This window comes from Cyanistes caeruleus, chromosome 8, assembly GCF_971803275.1.
Source record: "Cyanistes caeruleus chromosome 8, bCyaCae1.hap1.1, whole genome shotgun sequence".
NCBI classification, from domain to species: Eukaryota; Metazoa; Chordata; class Aves; order Passeriformes; family Paridae; genus Cyanistes; species Cyanistes caeruleus.
The window spans coordinates 14,320,979-14,343,219 of NC_141708.1; the positions used below are offsets into that span (position 1 = coordinate 14,320,979).

The 22,241-nt window shown below is 53.4% G+C and overlaps 1 protein-coding gene across 1 annotated transcript; it reads right to left on the reverse strand.

The window, feature by feature from the left end:
- Positions 1 to 552: 552 nt before the first annotated feature.
- On the reverse strand, positions 553 to 4,815 carry GOT1 (glutamic-oxaloacetic transaminase 1). The gene is made up of 9 exons (XM_086899059.1): positions 4,502 to 4,815; positions 4,022 to 4,203; positions 3,345 to 3,468; positions 3,061 to 3,173; positions 2,750 to 2,854; positions 2,099 to 2,249; positions 1,799 to 1,964; positions 1,528 to 1,670; positions 553 to 1,254 (listed from the first exon to the last, which is right to left on the reverse strand). Exons 1-9 carry the CDS (start codon positions 4,614 to 4,616, stop codon positions 1,115 to 1,117), a joined length of 1,239 nt encoding a protein of 412 aa, XP_086755185.1. The 5' UTR covers positions 4,617 to 4,815; the 3' UTR covers positions 553 to 1,114.
- Between the last annotated feature and the right edge of the window lie 17,426 nt (positions 4,816 to 22,241).

The window sequence follows — 22,241 nt, forward strand, 5'->3', positions numbered from 1 at the left end:
AGGAGGCTGCTCTGTCAGCTCACAAATAGATTTGCAGTGACTGCAAAGAGCAGAAACAGATGGTCCCAGCTTTTTCAGTGCCAGAAACACAGGCTCTTGCTGGCAGGCCCTGCTGGAGCCAGTGGGAGTAGATGGTGGTTCACTGAGGCCTGCTGAAAAGGATGAACAGAAGAGATCTGCTTTTTGACATCCAAGGGCAGGCCAGGAGCCCTGAGCCAAATGGCTGGAAACACTTGACCATCCAGAAAGCAACCACGGACAGACAGGCAGGACAAGCTGGGCAGCACAGGGCAGCAGGGCAAAAAGAACACAAGATGAATACAGGAGGAACTGGTTGGCTTCGTGTAGTCGCAGGGAGCTCTCAACAACACTCTCCGAGTAAGAGCCCCCCTTTAGTAGTGGCTGTGATTGTCAGAGATGCAACACACCTGAGAGAAAGGGACAGCCTTGAAACAAACTGAGTAAGTGGACAAACCAGGATGTTGAGGCTTTAACCTCAGCCTGGGGAGAGGTCCATATGGTCTGAAGACACGTAATCACAAAAGGCAGGGGTAGCATACAGAGACGAAGGTTTAATTTCATGTCAGCAACACAAAGAAGCAATTATCACAATTACAAATATTTGCTCGTATAAGGCTCAGAAACTGGGAAGGGGTGGGACGGGTGGAGGGCGGAAGCTAACAACAGCTTTATCCCTCTCCAAAATACTACTGAGTGACATTAGTTCACAAGCCATGTGAGATCTCAACCACAGTGCTGTTATCCCACAGTGCATTGCACTGGCACCAGACTTTCGCCATGATCAAAATGATCAGTTACATGGAGTTGATTCAAACGTGATAAAGATGCAGCTCTAAGGGCCTGGAGACCAGGTTGCTGTTGTGAAACAAGAGCCAAGGTGGCTCATGCTGCCTGACCTCCTGGGGGCACTGGCTTACCACATTGCAAGAGTCACTTTAAAAATGTCAGACGGTGATTATCCCTGATTGAGCTACTGCTCCCATCTTTATTAAACCCCAAGAGGTGTGGGAAAAGGCAAGCCATGAGCAGAGATAGACATGGACTACACACTATAGCTTTGGTGACTTTATGTAAGTTTGGTTGTTCATATGCTTCATTGGATTTTTGTGACAGCTTCATGGATGGACTTGGCCACATAGTCCAGGTTCTTGGTAGTTAGACCACACATGTTGATGCGCCCACTAGCCATCAGGTAGATGTGTTTTTCCTTGACCAGGTACTCCACCTGCTTAGCTGGGGAAACAATTGGACAGCAGGTCAGAGCAGTGACACACAGCTCAGAAAAGCCCAAAGAACTAGGCAGGGATGCTTGAATCTTTCACAACAAGCAGAAGAGTTCAAGCACTGGCCACTAAAATACTGTGTGATGTTTCATCCCTCCCCAGCCACAGATGCAAAAACTCCAGCGAGACAGAGAGATTCCCGCTTGGACTGCTTCAGCCCAGTTCACCCACAGCAAAACTGTCCCCACGCAATCCTCCCTTCTACAGACCACTTGATACTTACGGTTCAACCCTGTGAAGCTGAACATGCCAATCTGCTCTGTGATGTGGTTCCAGGTGCCTGGAGTCCCAAGGGCCTCCAGCCGAGACCGGAGCTCTGACCGCATCAGCAAGACCCGATCTGCCATTGTCTTCACATTGCCCTTCCTGCAGCAGGCGGGAAGCAGAGCATGAGGATGGGCACACGTTTGGTTTGAAGCCATCAGGCCAAGCCTGACTCTCAAAGAGACAGCTTCCCTTCCTCACCCTCTCCCACCGGCTCTGGCAACACGTACCACTCATCAAAGAGCTGCGGGGAAGAAAGTGTAGTTGCCACAATGCGCGCTCCCTGGGAGGGAGGGTTGGACCAAGTGGTGCGCACGATCTTCTCCATCTGGGATAGCACACGCTGCACATTGTCTGCATCCTTCCCCACCACGGTCAGGTTCCCCACCCGTTCATCTGTGGACAAGCCAAGAGATGTGAGCCATCGGTTCCACATGTCATGGCAAGCAGAGAATTCCCCATCCCTCAGCATGCCAGCCCCATCTGTCTGGGTATGATGCTATTGGGCCAGCTTACTGCCAGACACTCACTGTAGAGCCCAAAGTTCTTGGAAAACGACTGTGCACAGAAGAGCTCAAAGCCCTCGGAGACAAAGAATCGCACAGCCCAGGCATCCTTGTCCAGGCTGCCAGAGGCAAACCCTTGGTACGCAGAGTCGAAGAATGGAAACAGGCTCCGGCGCTGCAAGGAGGAACAGTGTTAGAGGGAAACCCCCTCCCCACAATCTCTCTTTTACCCCCCACAGTACCCGTAGGAGGGAAAAACGACCATTGAGTTTCTGTGTGAATTCAAAGGAAACATGGTCCAGCAGCACCAGACTGAAATACTTTCTTTCTACTGGGGTAAAAAAATAGAAAGACTAAAGTGGTCAATAAAAGTCAATGCAGGACAAAACTGCATTTGAGGACAAAAGAAGTGCATCACTCCATATGCTACTATCCAACACCTGCCTGTGGATAATCTTTCCAGCAGGAGAAACCTCAGTACAGCCCATTCCACAGAATGTGAAAACAAGAACTTGGAGGCACAAAAAGAACTACAGCACATGTCTCCTCTGAGCACAGACAACCAACATTCTTTTGTCCACCTCTCCCTTCAACATCTGCCTTGTGAGACTCTTTCAGCTTCTGCCACATCTCATGCCATTCCCGCAAAGCCCAATGCCCAGCAGCTGCCCATACCTTCATGATAGCAGCAATCTGCTTCCACTGCTCAGGAGTAGGGTCTGTGCCTGTTGGGTTGTGTGCACAGGCATGGAGGATGAAAATGGAGAACTCCGGGGCTTGCTGAGGAGAGAACAAATCTTGGTCACATACACACATGGATGAGACTAGGCACCCGCAGCACAGGGAGAGGCCTGGAGCTACTCTGGGCAACAACAGCCTCTTTTGCAGTGAATCCACTTCCCAGCACAGCACACCAGAGCCCAGCCAGCTGCAGATACTGAAAGTACAGCACCAAGCGCAGCCCATCCCATGAGAGTTTTACTCACCTCCATATCATTCAGCAGCCCCTGGAGATCCAGACCCCTCTTGGCAGCATCCCAATAGTGGTAGGTTCTAATATCTTTGAAGCCAGCATCCATAAACACAGAATTGTGGTTCTCTGAGGAAAGAAATAACTTCTCAGAAAAGTACACCCTACCTCCAGCAAGCTGCCTTGTCCAGCCCCAGCATCTCCCATTACACACACGAGAAGTGCCCAGGCCCCTGCTGGGAGAGGGGCTGTGCCTCCCTCACTCGCTGGCCCACAGGGCTCCCTGAGAGCAGCACTCACCCCAGGATGGAGCAGAGACGTAGACAGGGGTGGCCGTGTTGTTGTTGCCATTGTACCAGCGCCTCAGGAACTCCGCACCGATCCGCAGTGCACCTGTCCCGCCCAGGGACTGCACGCCTCCGACCTGCAACACAGACACTTGCCAGCACTGTCCACCCAGGGCAGCACTGCTGTCAGTGCACAGAAAGCACAGGTGCTTGCAAGAGTGACACAAGGTCCCACACATGTCCCCTGGGGTCAGCTCCGTCAAAATGCCATCCCCTTCCCATGGTCTTCAACTGTCTTCAGTGCTCAGGCCCATCTGACAACTTCTGCCATTATAAATAGACTCCAACCATTCCTGCTATATTTTGGCACGGAACAGATTCTCAGCTAGTAGTTTATTTCAGGAAAGGTGGTATATTATCTGACTTCGGTTTCCTGTGGGGAAACTATTAAAAGATGACGGAAAACACACAGTCCAATCACAAGCCACGTTCAGTTTTTCCCCAAAACCACAACTAGCACAAACAGTTCCAAGTGCATGGGTTCACTGAGTAAGCTACAACCAAGAAAGACCATGTCCAAGAAACCCCCAAATTCTGCTATAATGCTGGATCTCTAGGCATTTGTGCTCTTCTACTCAGTCTGCTGTAGAGACACCCCAGGGACCCCGGTGCTCCCCGTCCACCACATACCCGTTTCTCCTTGATGGCGGGGCTGTCATCACCCAGGGCGATCCGGGAGGCGTTGGCCCGGAACTCGGGCAGGCCCAGGATGGGCAGATACTCGTGGTTCAGGCTGTTGTCGTTGGCGATCATCTGCTCCACTTTCTTCACCACCGGCAAGACCCATGGCTGCCCCTCGTCCGTGCGGTAGGCTGCAGTAAAGGGAGAGCCGTCCTTACTGCACCGTGGGGACGCTGGCCCGGGACACCGAGGACGGCGGCCCGGCCGGCCCCGGGCTGCCCCACGACCTTGACGCCCGCCGGACCTCGCTGCCCGCCCACCCCCCGCGTCCGGCCGGGCGATCGCCGCGGCCCGGTGACCTTTGGGGCTCGGGGCCCGCCGCCGCCGCCGTCCGGCCACGGCAGCAGGTGCGGGAGCCGCCGCAAGGGCACCGACCGGCCCGGCCCGCGGGGAACGGCCCCGCCGAGCGGGGCGAAGCCACGGACTCACCGCCCACGCCGAGGTTGACCTTCCGCGAGTCGCTGTCCTCCCGGAAATCCGCCGTGAGCTTGAAGACGGCGACAGGCGGGGCGGCAGGGACGGCGGCGAAGATGGAGGCGGCCATGGCGGCGCAGCCACTGCGCTCCGCTCCGGTTCGGTTCGGTACGGGCGGCGCGCGGCGCTGGAGGAGACGCTCACCTTCACCGGCGGGGCGGGGACCGCCGCTGGCTGTGACCAATCAGCGCTCCGCGCTCGGCCCCGCCCCCGCCGCCAGCCAACGGCTGTCCCGCCTTGCCCCGGGCGCCGCGCGGGCGGCCAATGGCGGCGAGGAGCGCGCCCGGTGACGCACGACGCAGGCACCGCCCATGGGTGCCGTGCCCCCAGGCCGCCGCTCCGCTCTGAGGGGAGCCGGTCCCGCCGCCGCGGCCCGGCGTGCAGAGCCGCCTCCGGCGGAGGGGTGAGGCGCCCGGTGCAATGCCCCGTGCGGTACGGGGTGCTGCGGGGGATGCCGTGCCCAAGGCAGCGCTGCGCTGCGGCAGTGCTCGGGGTGACGGTGCTCGGGGGTGCGGTGCTCGAGGGTGCGCTGCTCGGGGTCACGGCACAGTCCCCATTGGGCACCCGGGGCTGCAGATCAACCCTGGAGCGCAAAGCCGGGGTGAACGCAGCCCCGGGGTGCTGTGCCCAGGGGGCTGTGCCCGGGGTGCAGGATGGTGCAAGGCTCGGTGGGTGCGGGAGGTGTCGGGGGCCGTGCCCAGGTGTGGCGGGCCCGGGCGCGGTGCCCGGGGGGCGGGGGGATCCCAAGGCTGCGGTGACGCGGGGGAGGGATGGGGACCGCTGTGAGGACGGTGGGTGTTTCCGAAGGCGCTTCCCTGATTCACAGCCACCTGCAGGTCAGAAGCTGTCGGCTGACCCCCGAGAACCTCCCAGCCCCGGGGAAACCCCCAGGGTCGCCTGTGAGGTTAACACTGGTTAGCTCGGGACCTGGCACCGATCCATGGGGTCTATCTCGCAGCGCCTCGCTGACAAACTTCACGCCCTTCGGGCGGGCACAGCGCTTCCCACGATGCCCCCGGCCCTCTGGCTCTTGCGGGCCGCCCTCCAGCCCCGCGGGGACCCCCGGCGCTCCTGGGCGCGGCGGTGCCGGGCGGTGCCGGCAGGGGGCAGAGCCGGCCCGCTGATCCCGCTGCCCATCCCGCTGCCGATCCCGCTGCCCATCCCGCTGCCCCATCCCGCTGCCCATCCCGCTGCCCCATCCCGCTGCCCCATCCCTCTGCCCCATCCCGCTGCCCCATCCCTCTGCCCCATCCCGCTGCCCCATCCCTCTGCCCCATCCCGCTGCCCCATCCCTCTGCCCCATCCCTCTGCCCCATCCCGCTGCCCCATCCCGCTGCCCCATCCCTCTGCCCCATCCCTCTGCCCATCCCGCTGCCCATCCCGCTGCCCCATCCCGCTGCCCCATCCCTCTGCCCATCCCGCTGCCCATCCCTCTGCCCCATCCCGCTGCCCATCCCGCTGCCCCATCCCGCTGCCCATCCCTCTGCCCCATCCCGCAACCCCCGCGGGGAGCGGCACCCACGGCTCCGGCCCGGCCTGGGGCTGCTCGAACATCCCCACGCCTTCCCGGCGAGAGGGGTCGGTGCCTCCCGGTGCTTGGCCGGCTGCGTTAGGAACCTGCCACCTATCTCAAGCGGCTTTTGAAGTTTGTGAGAATCCGCCCGCAACCCTGCTACATCTGGGAAAGGCTTTGGGGGAAGCGGGAAAGACGTCGCGAATAACAGCCCCGACAGCCTGCCACACACCACACACACCTCCCTTCATGATATAAAACACGAGGGTACAGGACGGGAAAGGCCATGCTATCCCCAAATGCTTTTGCAGACAACCGGTGTTATACATTCCCTTTGTTAACCCAGCCAAGATCCCTCTGAAAACCAGTTTGGCTCCTTGCCCCCCTCCCATGCCCAAGGTGGCTCCACAGCCTGGCTGCCCAGGAGGGAGCCCAGGGGCACAGCCCTTGCCTTCCCTGGCTTCGGGCAACACCTGGAAGAACTGCCCAGTGCACTTTCTGCTTAGCATGAGAGTGGGGAAACAACAGAGCTGTCTGTCGGCACAGCAGCATGCCAGCACTTCTGCCTTCAGAGAAAAAAATAATGGGAAAGGCAGAGGAACAAGACAGCAGTGCTAGACCAAAGCTTTGGCCCTGGTGGTGTTTTTAGTCCAACTTGGACAAAATTTCATTCAGGCCTTGAGAAAAAGCTGCATGGAAACCCAAAAAAAGCATCAGATCTGCTTTCTGCAATAGCTGTGAACCTCTGTAAACATCCGACCTGGCCAAGCTGCTGTCAGGGCATCCAAACCTTAACCCTAACCCTACCCTTAAGTATAGCCCTAATCATATCTCTAATCCCAACTGGATGAAGAACTCTTGGGTTTCTCAAATTCAGTGGATTCTACTAAATGAGAGATAATGCAGTGCTGGGTAAGGAAGTGGCTGATGAAAACAAGGGCATCAGAGGGATCTGGGGGTAGCCCACTGCAGGGTGAGTCATGTTTTCTGTTCACCAAGAGTAAAGCATTGCACAAGTGGAATGCTGCAATGGGAAAAACAGACAGAGGCTGCTTAGAGCCTCCTATTTCTGGAGCAGACAGTAGTGCTAGGGAGTCCCCAGACTATCAGGCTCTCACTGCACTTACTGGTTTCTAATCCTACCACTTTCCAAAGAGCACTGGGATACTTGGGGACATGGCCAAGTGCTTTCCCAGTGCAGAACAGGGAAATCACAAAGGCACAGGGATGCTGCCTGCCAAGCTGGCTGCACCAAACTGCTGCCTGGGACTGCCAGAGCAGGCTGAGCAGTGCTCGTTGCAGGAAAAAATGCAGTTTCCCAAAATCAGCACCGTTTTTTCCCCCTTCCTCAGGAGCTCCTGGGCAGTGTGAAGCCAGTGCTGCCAGTCTGGTGCAAACTGTCTGTGCTGCTGCCTGTGCCTGCGAGGCTGGGGTCTCTGACCCAGCAGGAGTTACCTGCCAGTGCGCTTGCTGCCTCTGGCTCAGCCGGTGTCCCGTGCCCTTGACAGCACAGAGTGGGACTCTGCTGGGAAGAGATGCAAGAATGAGACAATAAGAGACAAAGCAGCAGGCTGTCGGGCCCCCGAGCTGGGTGGCTTTGCGTTAGCAAGATCCCTCTGGCCCTGAGCTTTCATCTCCTCAGCCTACACAAAGGGTGCCACCAACACGTATGTAAAAGCAGGAGGAACATGGGAGCCAGCCCTGAGGCATCCCTCCCTTCATCTCCTGCCTTGGACTGACAGCCAGCAATGACCTGCCACTCAGTGGGAAAGCTTGCACACCTTACACAGAGCGAAGGAGCCCCCGGGCACGCACGGCCGTGCCGCATGCAGACGGGGCCCCCCGCACTCAGCTCCTCCTGGGAGCCGGAGGCAGGGGTCTCAGCAGCCAGCCTGGCTCCTGCAGAGCTCAGCCTGCTGCAGGGATACAGGGACCACTGGGGACCAGGTGATGGCCACCCTACGCTATCAAGTCTCACGTGGTCTTGGTAAAAAGCCCTTTTTATGAGGGTGAGCTTCATCTCATTCACTCCCAGCAAGATTCACCCTCACAGCCCTCTGGCCTCTGCCTCATCCTCTCCAGAATGCCCTGCCCAGTACTGGGACACTGTCAATCTTGGCATCACAGCAAGGGTTTAGCAGCCTGCCCACCCCAGTCTGAGGCTGGGTGCAGTGTGTGGCACTGAGCAGAGCTGAGGCTATCCCCAGCGGGTGCCGTGTGGGGGCTGTTTTCCCAACATCCTCCAAATACAGATGTTTTCTCAGTGCAGGATCCAGACAGAGGAGGGTAAAATGTTTTCATTCCAAGCCCTGGAGGTCAGGTCATGGTTTGTCTAAATGGCTTTTGTTGCTGTAATTATCAGATTAGCTGATCTCTGGCGATGCATTTAGGGGCAGCTACATTAACTGTGGATCCTGACCCCTCCACTGCCACCCTGCCCAGCTGGGACAGTGGGTTTGCAATGGAGCAGTGAGGATTGGGGATGTCATGGGAGCCAAATGAAACGCTCGTGATTAGTTTTGAGCTGGTACCCAACTGCACCCTGGCCCAGGAACAGGTGATACATTTGAGGAAGACAGCAGCAAGGCTCCTTGACCTCAGAGCATAAAATGATGCTGAGTTGGGCCTGATCCTTCCCTTCCACTCCAACCTGCAATGCACAGCAGCCACAGAGCTCTGTCCCAGGCATCTGCCTGCCGCTGAGGCTGATGCTCAGCATGCAGACACAGGATGGGGGCATCTGTGGTCCTTCCCTCGCTCAGAGCTGGTGCTGCTTGCAGGGCCATGCCCAGCAGGTCCTAGGGGAGGGTGGTCCAGAACGTCACACCGTGCCTGGCTGCAGGGTGCTGTGAGGCTGGGCTGACCCCAGCAGCCGGCAGGCACAGGAATAGGAGCGTGAGATACCAGGCGAGACAGAGCATGACAGGGAGATGAGAGAGCAGGCTGCGGGGCAGATAAAAAGGGATCAGGAGTTTCCGGCCCCCGCCAGCCCCTTGCTGGGTCCGTGGGTCCATCTGTCAGCGCCTGTGAGTGCTGATGGCATCGGGCCCTGGTGGCAGCTGGGGTTGCAGGTCCTGCTAGGGGCACTGTCAGGGGTGGGACGGGGCCCTGCCACTGCCTTCCCACTGCACCAGGGTGCTGACAGCAGCCCAGACCCCACACACAGCCCTGAGTCTGAGCTCCTGGCCATGCTACCTTGCAGCGTCTACCTCCTGTCCTCCTGCCTTGCCAGCCCCACTGCACACACAGATAGGGAGTGCCAGGGCTTTCACCCACTGGCACAAAAAAAAAAATCGTTTCCCGCTCTGCTGAGCTGCAGATCAACAGCTGGGTGCTCAGAGGCTCTTTGCCTGGGCACTGTGCCCGTGGCAGCCCTCTGCCTCCTGACACATCATCCCATCTCCTCTCTCATCTGCTGTAGGTAGGAGAAACAGGAGATTCACTTGAGCAAAGCAGAAGCTCTATAAGGAAATAAATCAAAATCAGAAAAGATTGTATTGTTTCTCCATGAAACAACTCATTTAAAATGTGCCTTCACTGCATTTCAGTTTCACATTAGTTCTGCGGTCCCAGGAATCCTAGCTCAGCTTATGGACCACTTATGGCCATGCTTGCCTATTCTATGCCTACTCCTTCCAACAGGCACTCAGGAGCTTCCCTTCATTTTTCCTTTTGCATCAGCACCTGCTGGCAGATGTCAGGGGACTGACTCATGGACTGTGACCTGCTCAGGCACTGACACCTGGTACCCTGGTGCATTGAGGGTGGTTTCCCAAGGGTGTGGAAGACCAGTGGGGAAAAGGACAGGCATTTCTATGTCAAGGCGTGGACTTCTGCACAGCCAAGGAAATGTGTTTTGGGACATCTGACACAGGGAGAGAGGTGCCATTCCCAAAGGCAGCAAACCTCCTGGCTGAGCCTCTGCCAGCTCACCAGTGAGCCTGGTTCAAGTGTTGGGACAGAGACACCGGACGTGTTGCAGGGAGCTGCTCTGCCATGGTGTACTCAGGCTGCTGGGCAGCTGTGGGAGCTGTGCCTATGGGGCTGAGGCAACTGCAGCACAGCTGGTCCCAGCTGGACCCCTCTGCACAGGGTGTGTCCCCCAGTACAGCCAGGACAAGGCCAAGAAAAGGGAGTCCAGCTCTCTTGCAGGGAGCCCAGTGCTGCGGGTAGCTTCTGGGCCTTGGTGTAGGAGCAGATTTACTGAAAACAATTTATTTAATATAAAAAATAATTTCTTACAGCGTTTCAGCTGGCGTCAGCCAAGCGCTTACTCACCCGGGAATTCAAACAAAGGCAGGGCTGGCGCCCAGCCAGGGGGTCGGGCGCTGGGTGGTCGTGTCCATCCCGGCCTTGGACCCGCCTCTGGGTCACTTGCGGGCTTGTGGCATGATGTCTCCATTTATTTATTGGAAATGTTTGAACAGGAAATGCTAATGGTTTGGGTTTGTGGAGACAGCTGGAGGGGTCCGGACAGAGCTGCTGAGAAGGGGAGGGTGCACTGGGACAGGGCAGGCCAGCAGAGAAGGGGGAATCAGTGCTGCCACTGGGGATTTGTCCCGTGTTTGTGGTGAAGAGCCCAGTGGAAGGTGAGACCAGAGAGGGCCCTGCCAGCTCTGCTGCCTCCTCCTTCACTGCTGCCTGCGTCCCACACCGCCGGCGTGCCCGGCAATGGCGCTGGCAGAGCGGTGAAGGAGGAACAGCAACCACGGGGCATGGCACATCTCATGCCATCGCCGGCCTGCTGGGTGCCCATTAGCGTGGGAGAGATGTGAAAGTGCTGCCTGCCCCGGCAAGGGGGTCGAGAGGTTCCTATGCAGCCCGGCTCTGGAAGGGGCTGTTCCTGCATTTGCTGATAACAGCGGAGGTAAAGCCTGACCCAGGAAAGCAGGCAAGATCCGCAGAGATAAACTCCTCGCAGCAAGACAAAGGCACTGACCTCCTCGCTGCATGAGCTGCCGCATTCCCACAAACACAGCAACAATTGCCCAGGAGCAGCCCTGAGACCTGCACCCAACCCCACTGGCCAGCCACTGGGAAAGGCCCCCGCAGCAGCCGGGATCTTGCAGGATCACAGGCACAGAAAGCACAGCTTGGGGTTTTAAACCAAATCTACTGTCCATACCATTTGTCTGAGCAGTGAGAGCAAAGAGCTTGCTGTCGTTGCTTGTTCCTCGTTCAGCACCTTGGCCCTGCTGCGCTGCACAGCCAGAGGGATGCTGTACAAGCACCCCTTTGTATTTCCTACCTCACACTTTTATCTGCACATTTGCAGTACAAACAGGCTTTGAGGTTCATTCCCAAACACAGCCGAGGGTCTTACACACTCACGGATACAACAGGTGTGAGTGCCAGGAGCCCCACACACCCAGAGCACACCCAGGGTACTGAACAGCAGGCATGAGCTCAGCTCTCCCCCCCTGCCCTGCCTGGGTCCCACCCATGGACCAGGAGGCTGGAGCCTGCCTGGCATTTCCCCATGTCAGGTCTGCCCCAAGAGAGCATCAGCTGAAAAGGGCAGCGGCACTTAATGGGATTTGCAGAAACACAGCTCAGTTACACACCATACGCCTGTTGTCTCAGGCATGTTTTTAAAATCTTTATCTCTGCATCATTACACACTGATCTACATTTGAAAAGAATCCCTTCGGTTCCCTACCTCTGAAATGAGGATAACTATCCTTCACCTCATAGCAGGGTTATGAGGATAAACAGATTAAAGACTGTGATATTGTTGCAAAGAAGGTTAAACAAGCCCCTGTGACAGACAGCCCAGGGGCAGGGACCAGCATCAGAGCCGTGCACAGCGTAAGCCGCCGACCCACGTCTGCACCATGCTAATGACCCCAAAATCCCAGCGACAGGTTTGCCACTGTCTGCCTTCCCAGGACGCAGTCCCCAGCCAGCTGAAAGCCTGCAGAGGGGATAGTGCCCCAGCCCAGAATGTGCACCTGTGCCCTGAGCCTGGGAAAAGGGAGTGCAAGGGTGCAGGGGGACCAGGGGCTGGGAGGTGCTCATTAGTAGCACAAAGTTTCAAGAGGAGATCAGAGATCCAGGTGCAGCAACAAGGGCCTGTGGGCAGTGGGCAGGGCAGCTGCTCCCTCTGCACATCCCTCCCTGCAACCTCAGAACAGGGCAACCCTCTTCTACTACCCGCAGTCCTGCCCATCCCTGTCCCTCTGTGTGCCCTGGGCTGGCAGGGAGAGTGGGGAGATGTGCATTTCTGCAGAAAGAGCTGGTGGGGGAGAGGATGAGCCAGACAATCACTGTCTGGAAAGCCTCACCCGGATCCCTAGTAAAATAATGGCACAAATATTAAGAAAAGGAGCTCTGTAAACATCTAGAGGATAATGAAACCATGAGCTATAAGCAGGATGGGATTTGTAAATAAAGGGCTGTGCCAAAAACAACAAGCCCTCCATAATTGTTTTGGATAGAAGGACAAGATTAGTGCGGGAAGGGGACTCAGCGGATGTCATGAGAGGAGACCTGGAAGCACCGGGTCTGTCCTCCTGCCTGGCCATTAGAGTCTTTGGCATGTTTGGGCAGGTTTAAGGAGGCTGACCTGTATAAAAGATGCCCCTGATGGCATGGCTGACACCTGGGAACATACCTGACCTCTGCAGCTGGACACCTACACTCCCCCAGCCTGTCACTTGTCACACCAGTACTGCAGCAGATACTCACACTTTGGCCACCTCTGAGCTGCCAGGAGAGAGCAAGACTAAACCTGAGTCCCCAGCCCAAATGAGGCACATCTCACCATGACATCTCAGAGGGTTGGGACCTGTGCAAGTGCAGGAACAAGCCAGCTGGACTGTCATGGAGTGGCAGAATGAGAAACAGAATCAAGCAAATCCAGGAGCTGGAAAATAATGCTGACACCTTCCATGATGTTCCCCAGGTTTAGACAAAGCTCTGTCTTTTTTGAACATCAAAATGGCATGTTCTGCAGGACTGTAGGGCTCCCCGGTGCTCTGAGGTATCAGGTTTTTGGCCAGATATACAGGAAATGTGCATGCACCTCCTTGCAACCAGCCCTTTGAAATGCTACTCCAGAAGCACACGTAAGCACCACCAGTCATCTGCACTGCACAGGCCAAACTCATCCAGTGCAGACATTGCACGGAAGGAAAAGCAGAAGCCTGGCCAGAATGTACCTGCTGCTGTACTCGAGCCTCAGGTCTCTGCAGCACCCAGTGGTGCTGGGTTGGATAATGCGCTCGCCGGCTGCATGCGGCAGGCAGGGCAACGCACGCTCGCACACCGAGGATTAAATGCACCATATATGGTGAAGGTATTATTAGTCCATAGCTTCTTCCTAGGATCTTCTGAGGAAATCCTGCTTGAAAATGGGGAGCAAAGAGCTTTGACTGTATCTCAAGCAGCATCTCAAATTGCCCACAGGACCAAAAGCAATGGCTTCAAGGAAAGAGGGTGCAGTGAAGTGTCAGACCCTTGGGTATCTGTGAGGTACTTAACAATATTCTGGTTAAGTATTTGTCTTAATTAATACTGATTGCCCACCCACTACCTACACCCTGACTGGTCTCCAGAAGTTGTTCTCAACAGGGAGATGCTGCTGCTAATGGTATCAGCACTGGTCTCCAGGTACCCAGTGCAGGCACAGGCCAGCTCAGAGTTGGCACCAGTTTGCTGCCCCCAACCTTGGCTGCAGCCCTACAAGTCATGGAATAGATGAAGCACCTGGTTGTGGGTTTTGACTGAGCCAAATGCCAAGTTGGATGTGTTGGCAAAGAAAGCGGGCTATCCCTCTGGGTGCCTGGGGCTAACAGAAGACTCTGGCTCTGACAGGGGGTGGTTTGGGGTCCTGAGGGTGAGCAACTGGATGTGAGCTCAATGCTGGGACCACATGATAAATGCAGTTCTGGGTACCAGAGCTGGGAGTGCAGCAAATGGGAGTTGTGAGGCAGTACTCTGTTCAGCAGAGGATGGGATGCTAACCCTGAGATGCTGTGACTAGCCTGGTGCCCCACTTTAAAAAGATCCAGATGAAGTGAGAGATGTAAATGTGATTCACACCCCTCCCATATTTCCCACAGCATCCTTGCAGACAGAGGTATGGGCTAGAAAGGGGAAGACACAAGGTGGCTTGAAAACTGAGTGAAGTGATGGAATTTCCATTTTCAGACGTTTCCAAAATGCAGTGGATTGAGGCCCAACCAGTGGGCTGTACTGCCAGAGTTCCTGAGGCCAAAATTATTCTGTGAAATGAGAGAGAGTGGAGAAAACAGGCACAGAAAAGACACAATTGCAGGAGAACGCACCCCACAGTGACAGAATCAAGCTCAACCTGTTTTCTTCTTAAAAAAGCTCAAGAAATTTGACTGCTATGCACAAGTACTCTCATAGTAAGAAAATACCATGTGCTAACATCTTTTTATTCCAGCCAAAAAAGGCAGAACAAGAATCAATGGCTGGAAATTAAAAGCCAGACAACCCTGCATAAGAAATACGACATATATTTACTGAGCAATGCTGATTAGATGGTGGATTAACCGTCAGTGATTAAATAAGACCAAACTATGAACTCCCTCGTGCCTCCAGACCAGATGCTCTTGTGCATTAGTGAAACCCCAGGTTATTTGGATCCAGAAAGAGTAACAAGACGAGGCAGTCGGGGAGATCAGCATAGGTGATCTAATGACTAACTCTGATCTTAAACATCGTGAGTAAAAATACATTGTGTTACTAATACACATAGAAAAATTCCCATTGCACAAACTCAGTGTAAACACTGGACAGTTGACATCTGCAAACCCACAGATGGAGAGGGATGACAGTTGTTACTCCTGTTTTAGAAACAGAAAAACACCCAGCCCACGGCCGACCCGCAGGGGCCTTGCGACAGGACTGAAACCAGGAGTGAGGCACGAGCTTGGAGCACCAGGAGTCTGTCAGCAGACAAATTCATGAGAGACCTGGGCTCTGCCCCAGGATGCTTCTGGACACTGTGTATTAGACACATGGCACATTGGGTGGGGAAGATACGGTCTCTGCACAGGGCTTTGGGGCACCACACAAGGCATATGGCCATTCCAGGGAAAAAAGAATCAGAGTGATGTACAGAAACAGGAGAAAATTTGGATAGGGAAAAAAATGGTTAGGAGTAAATACAGAAAAAAAAAAAAAAAAAAAGCTAATGGCAACATTCACAGCTGAAGCAAAACACACCTGGCAAGGACCAGTCCTGAATAGACTGGCCACAGGCAAAATGATCTTCCCTCTTTTTAGTATCTGTATTCACAAAATTATAAAAAATAAGCCTGGAAGGCCCTTGAAAGGTCACCTAGCCTGTCTGCCTGCCCCCAAACAAATCAAACCCTTCCTGGTGGAGCTTTTGTCTAAACTTTTCCTAAAAGAAGCCTCTAGTGGTGACGACGGCTCCCAGGAAAAACAAGTTTTAATCCCTTTTACCACAATCATTGCAGGGTGAGTCTATGGCTTCTTCTTCTACCCACCTGAAAACACAGAATAGCCCATTATCTCATACTTTGTAGCAGGGCTTTATGCATTTAAAGACTTTTATCTTATTTCTCTGTAGTCTTTGTGTTGTGATACTAAGCTACCCTTCAGCCTTCTCCAGTATGTCATGTTCTCTGAATTTCTGATCTTGTTCGTCCCTGGGCTTTCTCCAAGAACAGCAACTTGAAACGCTGAGCCCCAAGTGGGATTCAGTGCTGAGTCTGACACTCTTTAAATGCAGCAGGATCACATCAGGCATCTTACAAACACCTTGTTCATATGTCATGGTCTGATTTTGCTCTTCTCACTTGGGCTGCTGCTGTCTCACGCTCCCTCCAGGACCCACTGTCACCTCCAGCTACTTTCCCACAGAGCAACTTTACTTATTTCTCAGCCAGTGACTGCAATGTTGATTTTCCCCAGCTCACAGAAGTCTTATATTTGTTCTTATCAACAGGTTTATTTCAGGTTTCTTCACTTTCTCAAGAAAACCATTCTTGCAGACTGGTGCTGCAGGTGAAGATCAGTGATGAAAGTACTGACTACCCCTAAAACAAGACCAGACCCTGTCTGAGGACTGAGCATGGGAAACTGCCCTTTCAATACCTTTTCCCAGCCAGCTGTGCTCACGTAGCCACACACTTACCTAGACCACATTTCTCCATCAGAATTCAGAAGAATTCAAGAATTTCATGTGGAAATTGGACTAAACTCCTGCGATAGTCAAGATCTAGTCTTGTCTTGTCTTTCCTATGTCAGCCAGCACAGAAATCCTCAGGTAGAGAATTTGGTTGATTCAGCTCTTAGCTGATGGCCAAAGCTGTCACTTAGTGGTTCATTATCTCTGCTCTCGTGTTATGTCACTTAATGATGTATTTGCCTGTCTTCAGTCTGTTTATGATCTGTTTATGTCAAAGGTCCCTTTTCCCTTTAGTTCTGCACCCCTGGGCTTGAGTAAAGCTCAGGAACTTGGAAAGCCACAAAGATTAATTTGGGGAAAAAAAAAAAAAAGGAGGGAAAAGAAATGCTCAACAACAACTACATCCTCAGAACTTACATGTTTATCCAAATTCATCTGAACCTTCTGGGGACAGTGACTTTTTAGGGTAAAATGAAAACAAGTTCAAGTGAGTTTTCCATCCCTGCAACAGTGCAGTAGTTCCAGCCAATCTGAGACAATTTTCCAAGAAGATTTCCTGCAACCTCACAGTGATTAAAGGAAATAACATTGTGAATAAAGGGACATTCTTCAAAGTCAATGAAGGAGCCACAAACTGTACGTTCTCACAGAGGGCCGGAAAGCGCCGGCGCGAGGTGGATTTTGCGGTGTGTGGCCCCCCAGAAGGAAGAGGGTGGGCTGCCACTGTGTCCCTCTTCCCCACTCAGGGGTTGTGACCGGGCTTCTCCCAGAGCAGGCGGTGAGTGAAGAGGGTTCCCATGCTCGAGGGCCAAAAGGCTTGGCCCCACAAGCTCTGGCTCCCCACCTCCAGGTGAGAATTGGACAGGTTTGGGGTCAGGTGACAAGGGGCAAGAGCTCACTGACCCTCTCAGATCCCAGGGTGACCATGCAAAAAGAGCAGCATGCCACCACGGCTGTGTCATGCCACAACCTTCTTCCCAGGAACCTCCCCATGCCTCCCTTTGCCTGAATCAGCCCCTCAGTGCCTTTGCCTGGGGTTGACAGGGGAATGTGAAGGGGCCCCAAACGCCACATGGGCAGAGGTGAGAGCACTTTGCTGCAATGCTGGCGAGTGGGGTCCTGCCTGTGGCCACCGAGAGAGAGGAGCCTGCACTCCAAATGGCCGGGCAAGGGGACTTCTAAAAGGCCACCTTCTTAGCTAAAACAAAGAGGAAGGGAGAGGAGCTGGGAGAAAGGTGAGAGGGGCTCCCTGGCAGCCTAAACACACATGCTTCAGTTGATGCTGCGTAATAAGGGAATTAGCTAATGAGCTTACTGCGGCACAGGGACAAGTCCTTTAGAAATATCATGGCCACCTGGGGAGGCTTGCAGAGGAGCCAGGCGGCCTTAATCTGCAGTGCTGGAAAGACAAGCCCCCTCTGCCCCTCCCCAGCCCCGCTTCCTCCCTGGACAGCGGTGTCCCGGGGTGCCGCAGAGGGCCCACACAAATCCAGCAAGAACTGGGCATGAAAAGGATAGGAAAGAGTGTTTTTTCAAAAAACACACACAGCCCGTGCTCACGGTGGATCTCAAACATCCGTGAAGCGGGGATGGGGCTCGGGGATTGGTGTGATCCAAATGCTCCTGGACAGGCAGCACTGCCCCAGACTGCCAGCACAAGGGATTCCAGAGTATGGATGGCCTTTCCTTGCACTGGCAGCTGTTAGACAAAACCAAATAACTCCAAAATATAGATTGAGTGTCTTTTTGCAAATACAAATACGTTTTGTCCAAATACAGCCTTATAAAATCTGAGGCGAAGGCAAATTCATATGTAAGTGCCTGTGAATGTGGTAATTTGAAGGGAAAGTGGGTGAATCTGATGTTGAAAGTCACTTAGAACAATGCAAACATTAAATATACAAATACTCATCAAATACTTATTTAGAAAGTGGCTTTAGACAGTGAACAGGCTGGGTTGGAAAAAAAACTAATTGCTGATAAATATTGAACTCATTGAGTAATTTGGGCATGTGGCAGTATTTGCATGAATTAGAGCAGGGGAAGTATGAAAGCATTGAAAACAGAACACTCCTCCAGTGAAAACAGGGACAAGCAAAAACCTCAGCCAAAAATAAGGCTCCACTTAAAAATTACTCCTACACTGGTGAAGACATGATCGAACCCATGTATTCACTAGAAAAATGTAAATTGATGATTTTTATTATTGAGGTAGAATTATTATTAATGATGTAGAAAATAAATTATGAAACTTACACTTATTCTGTAAAAAGATTGCTTAAAATTTTCTTGCTCAAAAAGAATTAGATTGACAACTATTCTATGGAAACTGACTTCATTTAACTTTTCAGTGGGATATTTTGAAACAATTTTTTCCCTTCAGTTTTCTAAAGCAGAAAGCTGTTTGAAATTTGAAAGAATTATGTTTCCAGGTTTTCCTTGTCCTCTTTTACTCTGAAGCTGCCTGATGATGGCTGATGTTCATGCTGGATTTCCTCCTCTTTCTGATCCTTTATTCCTTACTCCAAGCTTTACGAAATGTTAGCATTCTTGTAAAAGAAAAAAAGAAAAACCTTAAATGCAATATCGCCTCCTCAGCCACTGAAGAGTTGTAAGAATAAAAGAAATAGAAGAAAGAAGAAAAAATTGTCAACATTTAAATAGTTTTTCAGCTGTAGTAGAAACAATTATGCCTACTCAGAAAATGGTGGGACCTACGGCAAAATGATATTTGATTTTTTTCTGGATTTTTGTGTGAAGAATTTCTTCCGAATACTTCAGTTGGATTTTTTTTTCCTTTTTTTTTTGGTGGTAGGGAAGAATCAGGGTCTGTTTGCTAGGATGCTGCTTTCTGCTTAGTCCTGATGATTAAGCCCCTGGGGTCCCAGTCTGCCTTGGTGATTCAGCTCCCACACTGCTGGCTGGGGAGTGAAAACTCAAAACTCCTATCTGCTGAACCAGGAGTGGCAGCTTCTCCTGCAACCAGACCCTCCAGCAGAAGGCGTGACATTAGCAGGAGCATGGTTGCTGGGCTCAGAGGTGACATGAGCCATGGGAATGGCCCCACTGCTGAGACAGCAGCAGGTGTGTGGGGCCCCAGACACCCTGGCTCCACATTGGGGGAGATGCCAGCACTGGGCACAAGAGCCTCACACACCTGCAGTGTGGCTCAAGGGAGCAAAACTGCCAGAGCTGGCATTTGGGAAGGAGGGTGGGATATTCCCTTGCCTTTCCAGTTGTTCACCACGGCCCCAGCTCTGAGTCCAGCACAATGAGCACAGAGAGTGATGCCCCAGATGCAGGGAGCACAGGCACAAGAATCGCCCCTTCCCGGGCATGGTGAGGTGGGGGCAGATGGAAGCAGTGAACTAAGTCCCTCTCTCTCTGAGCATCAGGGTCCTTCCACAGCTCCCACAGCTATGGGATAGGGCACAGCCCCACGCCAAGGGCGGGGGATTGTCACTCCACAGCAACGAAACAATAGTCAGTGTCGATTATTTATTTTCCAAATAAATCAGCGGGTCCTGCAGGAGAAGGGCTGGAAATCGGCGAGTTTAGATTAGACCCTCCCCAAACCCCGGCTGGGCCTTGAGCCGCTGTCAGGGCTGCAGAGAAACAGCAGCGAACTCTCACGCAAATGGCCTATAAAAAAGGCCCCTGTCAAAGGCACCTTGACCTGGAGGCTCGCTGTGGTGCTGAGCTCCCCGTGGCCCTCCCCTCCCTGGGCCGCGCTCCCCTCGCATGATGTATTTCCCCTGCCTTTTTTAGAGCTGCATTATGTTAGCTCCAGGAAACAGCCTCTTCCTTCTTATAAACACAGCCCTGGGTTACTGACCAGCGGCCCTGCCACTCCACAGCCACTCTCTGTCCATCCATCACACCTCGCTGTCACCCTGGCAACATATCTCTTGGACCGGTCCGGCTCCAGGGATGGGAGAGGCAGGAGGGGGGGATAAGGGGGGGGTCACATACACAGAGCACAATTCCAGCCTGCTGACTAATTCCCTGGAAACCCTGGGGCTGCACAATGAGAAAGCCTTTCCGAGGGTTTCTCGAGCGTTACTGGAAGGTCAGATGAAGGTCAGCACAAGGACACGGCTCCTACTTTCCCCACCGTCAGCAAGGGCGGGTGCGCGGGGCGGACGTGGGTGAGCGGCGGGGGTACCACGGGTGCACGGTGGGAGGGATGTTTGGAGAAGGGAGCCTGGGCCCTGGGATGCGGCACGGAGCCCACTTGCCACTGCTGGGCGCAGGGAATGTGCCTGGGACGGGGCTGGCGGGGTGTCCTGGCAGCCAGACAGGCGTCAGTGCTTCCAGTGGGACAGGGCATGGCCAGTGGTGTGGCCTTTTGCCTCCCCGGCGAGGGAAGGATGAGGAAGGGCAGACCTACTGTGGCCCCATGCGATCTCCCCACCACCTTTGCCATGGCCCCAGTGCCTGCAAACCACTGGCTCGACACAGCACCTCTGCATGGGTCATACAGTGCAGGATGGATCCTGGGGGAGAGCACCAGGATGGGTCCTGGGGAGAGCATCCCAGACATGCTTGGCTACCCATGGCTTCCAGTGTGCTGGGACATCAACGGGGACAAGACAGGAACCGTATCAAGAGATCCAGGTTGCCCTGCCAGTGCTGGCACAAGGACATATTTTGGCTGAGCCTTTGAGCCATCCAGCCTCTTGTATGCACAGCTGAAGCACAGCAACCACAGCACGAGGGGTCCAGCCATGTCCTGCTCCTGGAACACCACCCTTGTTCATCCCACCTGCTTGTCCTTCATGTTAAACCATTGTCTCCAGGAGGAAATGCCATTTAAAGGCAGGTATTTCAAAAGAAATGGGAGATTTCTACTCTCTGAACAACACAGCACTTCACTTCTGCCTGTTCCCTATGTAAAGCTGGGAGTCAGGTTTACACAGGATAAAACAAAAAAGGCAATGCTTTTAAGGACAGATCTTCACTAACCCAAACCAAAGCCCCATGAGGGCAAATCCTTTCTAATCCATGCTCTTCCTCAGAGGTGTAAGTGGAGTGGAAGGGTAGAGGAGGGGGGATTTAAATCTGGAAAACAGTTCCTCATCTCTTTGGTCTGGCAAAGGGCCCACTGATAGACTAAAAACAAGTTTGCAGAGAAGCCTGTGTGGGATAATCCAGCTCTGGCCCCTGAGGGGATGAGAACAATTAGGAGTCCTCTCTCAAGTCTCCACTCCAAGATAGAAAAACAGTTTATAGTTTGGTCCAGAGTTGTTGTTAGAAAGTTCTGAATCATCAGGATACACTAACAATTTCTGCACAGTAATTGCCAGGATAATTCATTAGGCAGACTCAGAGATAAACTATTAACAGAAGCTTTCAAATCTCCTACCTGCCTTCCCCTGTGTAGGACATGGGCTGCCCTATTTATACAGCAGCTGTCGGTAAGGATCTGGGTTCAGGAGGGAACCACAGGAGCAGCCACAGCTAAATAAGAAAAGTATTTTAAAAAAACCCAAAAGATTGGGTATTTATTAGACATGTGCTGGCCAAGCACATGCTCTGCCATTAACCTTTCCAGACATGGTAATCAGCCAGGGAGCAGCTTGCCTTCACTGCTGCTGAACATGCCCAGTCTCCAGCCACAGCAACCATTCTACTTCTACATTCTACTTCTGGGGAAAAACCCTTCTAGAGAAAAACCCAGCTTTGGAAACTGGCCTGCTGTGGCCTCTGGGAGGATAGTGACAAATGCCTTTGGACTGAGCCTGATAGGTTTTTCACCCATATTTACCCAGAAGAGACAGAAATTATGATCTTCCCCAGCCCCATCTCCCTCCCTAGCCCCCAAATGCAGGTTATTGTATGACACAGGGTATTTGTGTCCAATCCTCCTGAGCTGGTCAGCAGCAAATTACAGTTGAGAAGACAAAACAGTGCAACAGCCACTGGCTGTGGGTGCCCCTTGGAGCAAAGGTCAGCCCCATAGACAAATGCCAGCAGAGCCAAGGAATGCCACCACACAGAGGCCTGTGCACCACCTTACGCATGTGCTCAGCCAAGGCTGCAGCATAATTTCTGCC